The sequence below is a fragment of the Lepisma saccharinum genome, chromosome 27 (genome assembly GCF_977018435.1).
Source record: "Lepisma saccharinum chromosome 27, izLepSacc3.1, whole genome shotgun sequence".
Taxonomy (NCBI): Eukaryota; Metazoa; Arthropoda; class Insecta; order Zygentoma; family Lepismatidae; genus Lepisma; species Lepisma saccharinum.
Window position 1 is genome coordinate 37,096,683 of NC_139255.1, and position 12,071 is coordinate 37,108,753.

The 12,071-nt window shown below is 40.0% G+C and overlaps 1 protein-coding gene across 7 annotated transcripts in view; it reads left to right on the forward strand.

Annotated features, from left to right (window-relative positions):
* The window catches only part of usp (retinoid X receptor ultraspiracle), a 146,133-nt gene that overhangs the window by 87,162 nt on the left and 46,900 nt on the right, over positions 1–12,071 (forward strand). For all 7 annotated transcript variants that reach the window (XM_083113385.1, XM_083113387.1, XM_083113382.1 and 4 more), the window contains one exon: positions 1,540–1,710. In XM_083113385.1, the coding sequence (XP_082969511.1) occupies positions 1,540–1,710 (171 nt within the window). The remainder of the gene's footprint in view (positions 1–1,539; positions 1,711–12,071) is intronic.

Sequence of the window (12,071 nt, forward strand, 5' to 3'; positions counted from 1 at the left end):
GTTTTCAATCGCCCGTAAAGACGCCAGGATGCACCCCGGAAGCTGAGAGATGGTAAAGTATTCATCTGTGTGAACCTTAACACGTGACGGCCCGATTGATTTAGAGAACGCCCTTGAAATTCGTCGACATTTTGAAAACGCCCACTCAACTCGAACTTCATACCAAACTCCCGTCGCGCTTGTCATTTGTAATCTATTCGTCTCAGGTCAATTTTTCGTATTCCTTGTGATATTTTTTTTATGATCTTAAATTCATTGTTGTTTGTGCTCCTTTGTATTTGTTTAAAGTGCGTACTATTAGAGTAAAGCGCCGCCCGCTTAATTGCATATTCTACTTGAGGTTTGTTCATTTTTATGTGTGAGCGCTGTGTCGCTGCTAGCTATGTCCGGTCGCATATGTGATTATTTGTTAAAGTATTTGCCTGGTAATGTGAATTGCTCGTCGCGGCGAAGTGTTTAAGTCCCGCCTGCTAGAGAGTATATGTTTGCGCCACTCAACGGAGGTTATTTGTTATGTTTGGAACCACGTGAGGTCTTGTAAAAGGAAAACGTCCGCCCACGTGAATGTAATTGCCGTTGAGACGCCTTTGTTTATACTGGTCAAGTAATGTATGGTCACCGCGCCGACTAGTTTCTTTTTTAAAAACAAAAGGTGAACTTAAGTAAGGGCTGGCTAGGATTTAAGTAGCACTGGAGCAAAATCACAAATGACCTGATTAGACAAAAAGTAAGATAAAATTAATTGAGAATGCAATAATTAGGGCTTGTCGTCATAAAACCTGTACATGTCATGTATAATTTCTTGTGTCGATGACCCCATGAGGATTGAATCTGAGAGAGAATGTGAGAGTGCAAGTGTGGGGACCTGTAATAATTCCATTTTTGTTGGTTATGAATAGAATATACTTTTTATTTTCATGTTAATTTTGGGCTATATCATTTTCGTATGCATGTCGCTACCCGTGATTTTCAGGTATGCAGCTAGCCGCTCCCCGGCTACAGGTAAAGAGGTGGTAATTTGAAAGTACATATGTCTTTGTTTTTATTCGATATGGCTTATTACTATGCACTGTTGGTCACCGGTTCCTACACACGAACTTAACCTGGACCGTAACGCTATTTCGCTTGTCCGAGGGAGATTTTGCCGCCTCTATCTAGGTAGTGGTAGCATTTGTTTTTCCCGGGCAAGGGAGGGCGTAGCATACATTTTGAACGACATATTGTTCAAAACATAATGCCATTGTTTGCTCTTCAATATATATATATATATATATATATATGTCATTATCACTTGTGGTTTTCATTCTATAATTTTAAAGATCTGACGTTCAAATTGGTAGACCCTATACATCTCATTTACTGTGAATGACTGCGTCCCTCACTTCGACTTACAGCCCTGCAATTTGAGACTGCCCTTTGCTTATAGTGACCAGGTAAGTATTAAACAAATCAGTTTTATTCCTGTGTGCAATTTGATTATTGTTTACTTGCTTTTAGACACGAATTATGTTCATAACATCTTCCTTTTTGTAATTGCAGTTTACCGCAACCTTCTTTTACAATTGGACACAGCAGTCTGTTAGGAAATTCCGGGAACCAATCGAGAAGCTCTTCATCTCCATACCCTCCCAACCACCCGCTGAGCGGTTCCAAACATCTCTGTTCGATATGTGGCGACAGGGCAAGCGGGAAGCACTACGGCGTGTATAGGTAAGTGTTCACTGCTTTTGGTACGGGGTGATCAGGGACATTTCGAAGGTAGCAGTGTTGGATGTACCAAGGAGACAAGGTTGAAACGATCAAGCTAGAATTTTCATACATTTGGAATTCTGAAACTTGAGTGAAACAGGATTTATTCCCGGAATCGCATTTCGCCCGCGACCCCTCCATTTTCACTTCTGCTGTCCTCTTTTCAGTCTTGTTCCTGCTTCACAAGGAATATAGACTGAAAATTCACTTATGATTGTCCCAGAGTTCCCTTTCCAAATTTGTAATTCCCTGTTCGATAAAGTTGAAAATCCCCGTGATAGGAGTTCAAACCTAGGATCTCCAATTTCGTAACGCATTACATTCGCGATTGAGACAATCCATGCACCAGGCTAAGTTTTTTAAAAATAATAACTGGTTCCATACTTTTCAAAATTCCAAAAATTAAGTTTTCTCCTTAAGGTCAAACAACAAAAACATTGTGACTAAAATTTTTATCAGACTTTTAAAGCTTTTTCTTGAAGGTATCTAAAATTTAATAACAAACTATAATAATTTGGATTTCAGTACACACTGTAAAAAAAAAAAAAAAAAAAAAAAAAAAAACTTGTGCTGGATATTCACTCATCTGCTAGATTGAGTAAGCCCCGTCAAGGATATAACAACAACAGGGGCGGTTACAATAATAATATTATTATTATTATTATTATTATTATTATTATTAGGCCTATTATTATTATGGAATAAAATTGTTTTATTATTGTATAATTATTGTTATTATTACTATTATTCAAATTTCTCGCGACGCCCATGGGAACAATTATGGATGCCCCCCCCCCCCTCCCCCGAAAACATTTCCTGTCTACGGCCATGGTACCATTTATTTAATACTTCTTATTTGACTTTCGCTTATTGCGTTGATGGAAACACAAATAGAGGAGGCAGGTTGATTTTCTAACGTGTAAACATGTCAAGGACACACTGTAGTGTTTATCATTTCCTTTTGTCTGTAGGACGTATGTTAAACAGTGTGTTGTTCATGCAATGGCTTTTTTTATCTGACTGAATTTAATAGCTAAATTTTATCTTCTCATCACTCACCCTCATCTTCACGATTAGGCAAAAGTGGCAGAAATGAACCAAGCCAATCAATCTATCTTTGGGGATTATCGCTAATTTTTTTATGGCAGGGTGAGGGGTGAATTCTTAATTTTAGACGTCAAACAGACGGGGTCATCGACTTCTTACACACCAATTGTGGGCGATCTTTACGTACTCTCATATTAATTCACTATTTACTATTAGATTTAGATGTGTTGTGGAAAGGGCTAGTGGGACTACGATTTTCATTCGTGTAATTGAAAGATTTAGTCATCTCGTAAATTGATCGCTTAGTTTTAAGTGTCGAGAGGGGATCGTCTTTTTGACGTTCAAGGAGACTAGTCGCCCTTCTCCCTCGTCAACCATAATCCATCCATGTTCTCTTACTACTGGAATATTGTAATTTAAGGCCAAGAATCGGAATGGTTAACAAGAAAATATTTTGCTCGTTATCTCTTGCCGACTTCTATATTTTCCCACACTCTATACAATCCGATGACTCTGAATTCTAAGTTTCAGATTTTATGCCAAAAGCTTATTGTACTTTCGGAATGTATTTCCATTAAAATGGTAGTGTTTCCTTTCTGCACTGGTATCTGTGTGGTAAAACTTGATCTCGCTTGGGAGATTTCTCCGTCCTCAGAAGATGTTTCGTCTTTGTTTCTTTGAGATTATCTGCTCCAGTGCAGCATCTCGAGTTCCACCTTCTTGCACCAGCTAATATGGCCCTGTCATCTCGCAACCGGATGTGGCGTATAATTGTGTGGCCTTTGACTTGCTAGCAGGGCATTTGAGTCACTCCACTAAATAAACTGTCGATTTTGATTAGTGTGGAATTTTGAGAGAAACCACCAAGGAAATTAATCTTGGGTTCGTCAGTGTTAGGGAATGGCTTACGAGGGGTGTCCAGAATGTTCAGGCAGTTGACGATGGTTAGTATTCTGACACGTTATATGCTGCCAAACCAGGGATCCTGCGTTCGAATCCTGGTGAGGCATGTGTTTGTCCTATCACCAGTTCACGATTAATCCTCAGCGGAACGTAACCAAAATAGAAATTCGATTGTAGGTTATCTTTTCATTAATCATCGTCACGATTAACCTGTAGTGGAAAAGAATCGACGCAAAATAAACATGTCAAATAATTATGCTAGCTTATGATAAGACTGTATGCAAAGGAAGGTGCATGTTGCAGAGATGAATGGGTGGTTTCACATGTGTTAAAGTGTGAATCATTCCCAGATAGGCTGCTACAGTCACGGGCAATTCTGGGTTGTAAAACGACCTGATTGCCTTTGTAATTGGTTTGTTACAACTGAGAAGTGTCCGTGACTGTACATGCTGATATCGGTGACAGCCTGAGTGAGTGTGTTCCCAATCTATGTTTTTACAATTGAAATCAGACTAGACCAAGACACCCGCAGAGAGGGCATGAGACCCAACTTGTCGAGAACGAGACAGACCTCTGTACAATGCAGACGAGAACTAAACTTAGAACATAAAGCACATGACAGATCCATCTCAAACAAAATTACCATGTAACTTACCAGTATTCAAGCACGGCAGAGGAAGCGACTTTTCGATTAAGCTGAAGTTGTTCTTTATTGTGCAAAAACTTGTGCGTTTTGTTTAGTTGAAAGTGGTGTTTTACATTTCTGTACTTTATTTCGAGACGAGGCTCTAAGGTTGTATGTATAATCTCTAATAACAGCACCTCTAATGTCACCGAGACTACATTGAATTCATCAACAAGAAGTTGTGGAGTGTTGTCCGAAGATAGCTAGTATGCATCTGGAACTGTTTGTGCCTCCTTGCCCGTTTGTGAGAACTCTTGTGTACAGGAAAAGTGCAGAAACTGGCATGCGCATTACACAAACCTTTTTATTTTTAGTGAGGAAATTGTTCGTTTTGGCGGTACTAGTATTTTGAGATTCGTGTTTATGATCAGAGGCCAACATTAGCATTGATCTTATAAACATGCCTGCGAAGAATAAGCATGTGTGGTTTACCTTGGCAAGGACTAGTCCATACCTCACGTCACTCCTAGAAATGCAACTCCTTGCGGAAATGGTATCGTAAAAAGTATTCATGTTTTTAAACATCCGCTCTCTAGTGTCTTGCAGTGCGTGACCGTCCATGTACTGTTGAGAACTCCGCCACCTCGGTGGCATAGCGCGTGAGTGTTCGACTCGTGATCTCGCCACTGAACGTAGAGTACCATAAAAATCTAATTTTGATATTGAATTGTTGACTTCATTAAAAAGATAAAAGTGCATTTCTTTCTGCAAGATGCATTTTATTCATACATTTTAATGTGAAAAAATCTCAACAAATACCAAACGTGAGAACCCGATTTTAATAAATTCATCGCCCTAACCTCTGCATTGCATCTTGCCAAGGGGCCACAGGAGGTGATAAGGTTCCTTTCTGATGGTATGGATTAGTAGTAATGGCATCGCCTTATAATCAAGAAGCCCCGGGTTCGATGCCCGGTGAAGGCACATGGTGGTTCGTGGTTTGAACTGTAGTTCCAGTCCCGATTAGTGGTCCCGGGCTTGGCATGGGTGTTCTTTGCCCCTTCATCAATTTGATCACTCATCCTTATTGTAGCGATTAGCCAAAAGTTGCAGAAAAGCGACGCTAGTAATAAATCAAATGTACACATATTCTCGAGCTCGACCACAGTGGAAGTGATCTGATATACTGTACATCACACTCTGGCCGCCCTAACCTCGAAGTGCGTATTGATGAGAGGTTGAGTGTGCCTCAGAGCTGCATATGCAGGGACTTTAATGTGAGAGCATCTATTCCGGGAACCAAACCCGATCTCTAGCATGCACTCTACCAATTGGAATCATCATAGCCAGTGGCGTGCCCAAGGGGGGGGTGATGGTCATAACCCCCCCTTTGGCCCAGAATTCCTAAAACAAGAGAAAATCGAAGGCAGGAAAAAATGTCAAAGTGAGGACTGGCTACTAAAAAATGTACATGTTGACTTAATTGATTTGTTGTTTCAAGTCCACTTTATGCACAGTAAGGCTAATCGGGACTGGACCTACAGTTGAAAGTGGGATCCGAACCACTTGTGCCTTCACCCGCTATCGAACCCGGGACTCCTTGATTATAAGGCTACGACACTACCACTGCGCCATTGGGGGAGGCCATGTAAAAGAATAACAAGTACCCGTAACCCCCTTCCCTTTGGAAAATCCTGGGCACGCCACTGATTACAGCTCTTGATGTGTGTGTGTGTCAAAATGATCCTGCCATGCCAACAGTGTTGCTATTTTTGCCGGACCATTGACGTGTTAAGGAAAAGGATTGGACAGCTAGCATATTTTTCCAGTGCTTGCCCATGCAGAGCAAGCCAGAACCAGTCCTTCAGCAGTCCATGTATAATTACGCAAGATAGTTAGGTCGATAGTCAAATGCGATAACAGGTGGGGGAGTCTTCCAGCAACAGTTGCGGAACAAGTGGAAGTGTTTGCCATGGCGGAACAGTGGCCTTGAAGAGATAACCACGTGCTCAAGGTCCCCCCTCCCCCACATCAAAAGCACAGCAGCTGTCTTCGAATAGAGCTCAACTGGTAAAGCTAAGCGCTAATGGTGCTAAAAGAAGGACTGCTTCCTACATTTTTTCTTTGTACGCACATAGGAAATGAATACGGTTGCACAAGGAAGTACATTTTTTTCGCAGTTTTATGTTACAGGAAGAACACCCTAAACTGCCTTTTCCGGTAAATTTTATTTAAGTTTCCCCTGAACGGAGACAGAAGAAACATTGCGAGCAAAAATTGAACGATTGTCATTGACGTTCTTCAGATCCGCTAGTCCAAAATTTGTTATTTTTTGGCAACATTTAACATTATTGTATAGAGTTGCCTCATTGAGAAATCACGCCTCTTTTTTTTTTTTTTTTTAAATATATTTTTTCCAACTTTCATGTGTCATGCGGCACACTGGGTCTCTAGAAATACAAAACGTCTAAATAGTTTCAATTATTTATTTGTATTAATATTATTATTCAATAGAAATCACATTACGTCCTTGATCTGCAGGGATTCAGTCGGTTTGACGTATTACTGCCATGCGGAAGACCGGGTTCGACTTTTGCAGTCGGTGATCTGTGGTGAAAATTTTTCCAGCCTTGTCCCTGCATAAAAATGCTCCCAGCCTCAAATAAATAGGTACCAATAAACAATCATGGGAGAAAAGTACCCAGCCGAACCGTGGTGCTGATCACTAGGGAGAGGATTTCTAGCAGGGTTGTTAAGGCGAGGAGATACAATTACGCACCAGTTGTGCATTTATTTCAGTATCGTCCGAATGGGCACTGCTACTAAAACAAACCCTGGGTGTATCCAAGAGTATGGATTTCTCTCCATGTTGCAAGTGCAAACATTTTGTTATGTTGATTATTAAGCTGGACACGATGTTTGAAAAATATGTTGAATAATAATTTTCGGAATCCCATGTATTTCTTATGGGGAATCAACTTCAACATCAAGTTACGGCTAATCAAATGGAAGTTTCGACTTTTCCGCTGGAGAAATTCATCTTAGTAGTACAGTTGTCCGGGTTCTAAGCCTTCAATTGGGGCTCGAATCATCATTTGGGGCTCGTGGGGCTTGCCTTAATGGATTTCTCTCGTAAGGCAGAAAATGGCTCGGTGGGGCTCGCAGTGTTGTCAACTCTTACCCGAAAAAAATCACCAAAGTTTTTGGTCTAACCTAACCTAAAACAAGGAGCTGGCAACCTTTTTCTTGCAGTGTTGCCAACACTACACCCGAAAGTAAAGCTCGGTGGGGCTCGCCTTGATGGTTTGCTCTTGTAAGGTATAAGCCCTATTTTCTCGCAGTGTTACCAACATCTTACTCGAAAAAATCAACAAGGTTTTTTGTCTAACCTAGCCTAAAGCAAGGAGCTGGCAATCTTGCTTGAGGCTTGTTTTACAGTGCATAAAGCAAGGTTGCTAACCTACTGGTATTTTTGCCATAGCCTTTTACAAAAAAAAAAAGAGAGAGGGGAGAGAGAGAGGGAAGAGTTAAACAACCGACAGCCTACCTACAGCTTTTTTTTGTCTAACCTAGCCTAAAGCAAGGAGCTGGCAATTTTGCTTGAGGTTTGCTTTACAGTGCATAAAGCAATTTTTGCCAACCTACATATACTGGGCAAGGAGAGCCGGCACTGCCGTAAAAGAGAGATGGATGGATGGGTGGTAACACTGCACGGGTTCAACGTCATCAAATAAAAATTGCCTTAATGGTTTTTTCTTGTAAGGCATGATCTCTATTTTCTCGCGGTGTTACCAACTCCTACCTACACTTTTTTTTTAGTTGGCAAGGGCTAGAGAGAGAGAAAAACTTATAGCTGGGAACAGTAATGAACGAATACACCATATCGTAATTTTCCAACTCCGGCAATATTTGTATATCGCGACCTTTGTAAACCTTTTTCTCTCTCGGGGGAACGATGTGCCACACACACACACGCACACACACACACACACGCGCGCGCGGGGCCAAAAGTTTTGAATTTACGGTTGAAAAAATGTTTTTTCTATAACATGTTTTCGTTCGAGGCAAATTCGTAGGTAGATATTGTTAAATAAATATTAATATTGTAAATATATATATATACATATTGTATTTAGTTTTTCGGTATCGAAAAGCGACTGTCATATTGTATTTGTAAAAAATATGCTTTTGCCTGTGGATATCTAGAAAAACGACAATTTCGTTCCCTCTCCCTCTCTGTATTTTACACGGAAAGCATTTCCCGACAACTAGAAAGAGTTGCCAACACCCACCCTAACCTAACCTAATCTAATCTAACCTAACCTAACCTAACCTAACCTAACCTAACCTAACCTATTCTAACCTAACCTAACCTAACCTACTCAAACCTAACCTAACCTAACCTACTCTAACCTAACCTAACCTACTCTAACCTAACCTAACCTAACCTACTCTAACCTAACCTAACCTAACCTACTCTAACCTAACCTAACCTAGCCTAACCTAGTCTAACCTAACCTAACCTAACCTACTCAAACCTAACCTAACCTAACCTACTCTAACCTAACCTAACCTACTCTAACCTAACCTAACCTAACCTAACCTACTCTAACCTAACCTAACCTAACCTACTCAAACCTAACCTAACCTAACCTATGCTAGGTTAGCTAATTGTGTCTTCTACAGCTTCACTGTATAGAGGGAAGATGGAAAAAGAGAGCTCTACGGAAACTGACGCTCTTAACAATATTGTACGTTCGTGAAAATTATATATATAAATAAGACTTAAGCGTATTATCTGCTTTCATGTCAGATTTTGCCAACCTGTGAGCTGTAGTGTTTAGGTGACAAACGACCTGCTCAAATATGATACTGTTGACAATATTGTACGCCCGTGAAAATTATATATAAATAAGACTTAAGCGTATTATCTGCTTTCATGTCAGATTTTGCCGACCTGTGAGCTGTAGTGTTTAGGTGACAAGCGACCTGCTCAAATATGATACTGTTGACAATATTGTACGCCCCGTGAAAATTATATATAAATAAGGCATAAGCGTATTATCTGCTTTCATGTCAGATTTTGCCGACCTGTGAGCTGTAGTGTTTAGGTGACAAGCGACCTGCTCAAATATGATACTGTTGACAATATTGTACGCCCGTGAAAATTATATATAAATAAGACTTAAGCGTATTATCTACTTTCATGTCAGATTTTACCAACCTGTGAGCTGTAGTGTTTAGGTGACAAGCGACCTGCTCAAATATGATACTGTTGACAATATTGTTCGTATATTGTATTGTATAGGAGACTAGAAGCATATAATTTGGCGAAAAAAAATAGAAAATAGTTTTAAAAAAAAGTGAACAATTATATTTTGCATTGCACAGCATTAGGTATTAAATAACATACCCCCAAAAAATCTCTGCATTATGCGTTCTGTAAAAAAATTGCCCTACGTGCCAAATTGCTGTGTCAAGTAAATATTTTCAAAAGCACTGTCGTACTTGTGTGCTGGGAAAGCAAATATGTGCGACCAAACTGTGCTCTAAGTGTGGAAAAAAATATTTCTATTGCCAACTTCAAGTTGTTTTTTTTTTGACACGTATATATATTATTATTTTTTTAACAGAGGAAGAAAGTCCGTGCTTCGGAAAACGCGATGATGTGCGTAATGATATTTTTCTTCTCCTGCTCAGACTTGTACCAATCTACTGTGTACCGTCTTCTTCCCTGCATCGCCTCGTTCAGTTCGTCCGACCTCTTGTTCAATTTTTCCCCAGCAGCCGAAAGCAGAATGTTGAGATTATCGCACCTCAGGCCGCTGATCTCCCGAAGATGGTCCTTGAGAACCATTTCACAAGGGATGCGAAATTCCGGCGTCGTTCTTGCTATGATTACAAGTTTCCCTACATCCTCACAATCTCCGTTTACTGCGTGTTTAAATATTTTACATAGTAGCTCGGGCGGCAAATCAGTTATACGAGACATGTTGTTATTATTATTATTTTTCACTCGATGTTATTTATATACCCTACCCCAATTTTTGTTTTGTGTTTATGACGATGGTGGTAGAGTGCCACACACGTAAATTTGCCGTTGCGTAGAAACGAATTTTCGTTTCGTCCCCCTCTCTCTTAGCATCATGTGTTCTACCCTGCTCGATAACCTTCGCTATTGTTGCCACATTGTCATTCCATTCCTGGACACACTCGCGCAAACATCATTGAAAACAATTGAATAGCGCTCCAGCTTGCGGTTCGGTAGGGACGCTAATGTGGCAATATAGCACGGCGTAGTGCTTGCTTCTTTTATGCAGTGCATGTTTATTGGCTAGCTAGTAACTAGTGTTGCCAACTGTAATAATGAAGCACTATTTCTGTCATGGAAGGGGAAAAGGCAGGTAAAGTGGCGGTGAGTTTTGTTGGATTGGAAGCACCATATTTTTATTTTATACTAAGTATTTGACCGGTTTGATGTTGTGTGCGTGTATTGCGTGTGTGTATGTAAAAGTGTGTGTTTGCTAATGAACGTTAAATTCCATAATGCCTCCAGTTCTGTCGAAGTTGAAATCAAAAAAAACCTTGCATAGCCAAGCTCAGGAAATTCTAAGCAACGTGCACGAGTTCATGAAGGAGGAAGCCAGTCATGGTGTTAGCATCCCATCAAAGCATTTTGGCAAGAGAGCAGCGAACAGCAGCAACAAATTGTTCATATTTCATAATTTTGGAATTATTCAAAATAAAATAAATTATGTAGCTCCAACATCATTTCAACTCTGGCTCCGGCACGTGTTCTTGTAGAAATTGCATAGAGGAGGCTGTTATTTTTGCTGCTTAATGCGATACATATTGTTTTCTGTGTTAAAATTGCCATGCTTTGATGGGTGATAAGCCTATTGAAAACTGTGATCGAGCGAGATATTTTTTTGCGCTGAATAGTATTGAAATAGCATAAGAAGTCTCATTATTTATTTTATATTTTGATGTTTTAGTTAGGAATATATTGATTTTCAATTTTCTGTTGCTGCGTAATGACCGGGGGGGGTCGAAATAGAGCGGCATCTGCCGCCACCTCCCAGGGAGGCAAAATAACTAGCGCCGGCCCTGGTTCATAACAAAAGAAAAAGCCGCGCAGCTTATCGTCTAGTGGCAGTATATGTACTTGTTATTGTTGTGGAAGCCGGCATCCTTTGTAAATGTACAACAAAGGCAACCGACTGTTGCCGATCTCAGAGAGGAAATAATAATAATACTGCTTCAGGAGGAGTGTTATGGTGCAATTGTAGCGGTTTAACACGTTGGCATGTTATTATCTGCCGTTGCAGTTCCATACCAGTGTATACGGGTTTTGGAAGTGAAAAGTTAAAACGCCACCAGTGCATTAATGCAATGAAAAATAATATATATATTTTTTTATTTTGTTTGAAATCACTCAAATAAGGAATCGTATGAAGAAGTCTTCTTTGCAGCATTTTTGGTAATTTTACTTATGTGTTAGTTCATATTTTGCGAATTTTTAGTCCATATGTATGTAGCTACATACAAAGTCACTTGTTAGTACATATTAATCCTAGTCCTGGTATAATGCATGGCGTTTAAAACTCAACGTTAGATAGACCTGAATTCTCTAATTTTATTGTTGTACGTAACAGCTGTGCATCGGCGCACTGCAGCGATTTTTCTATCTACTCCATTAGCAACACTGCTTCTTTAGTTGTTTCGCGCATCGCACGGCAGAATTATC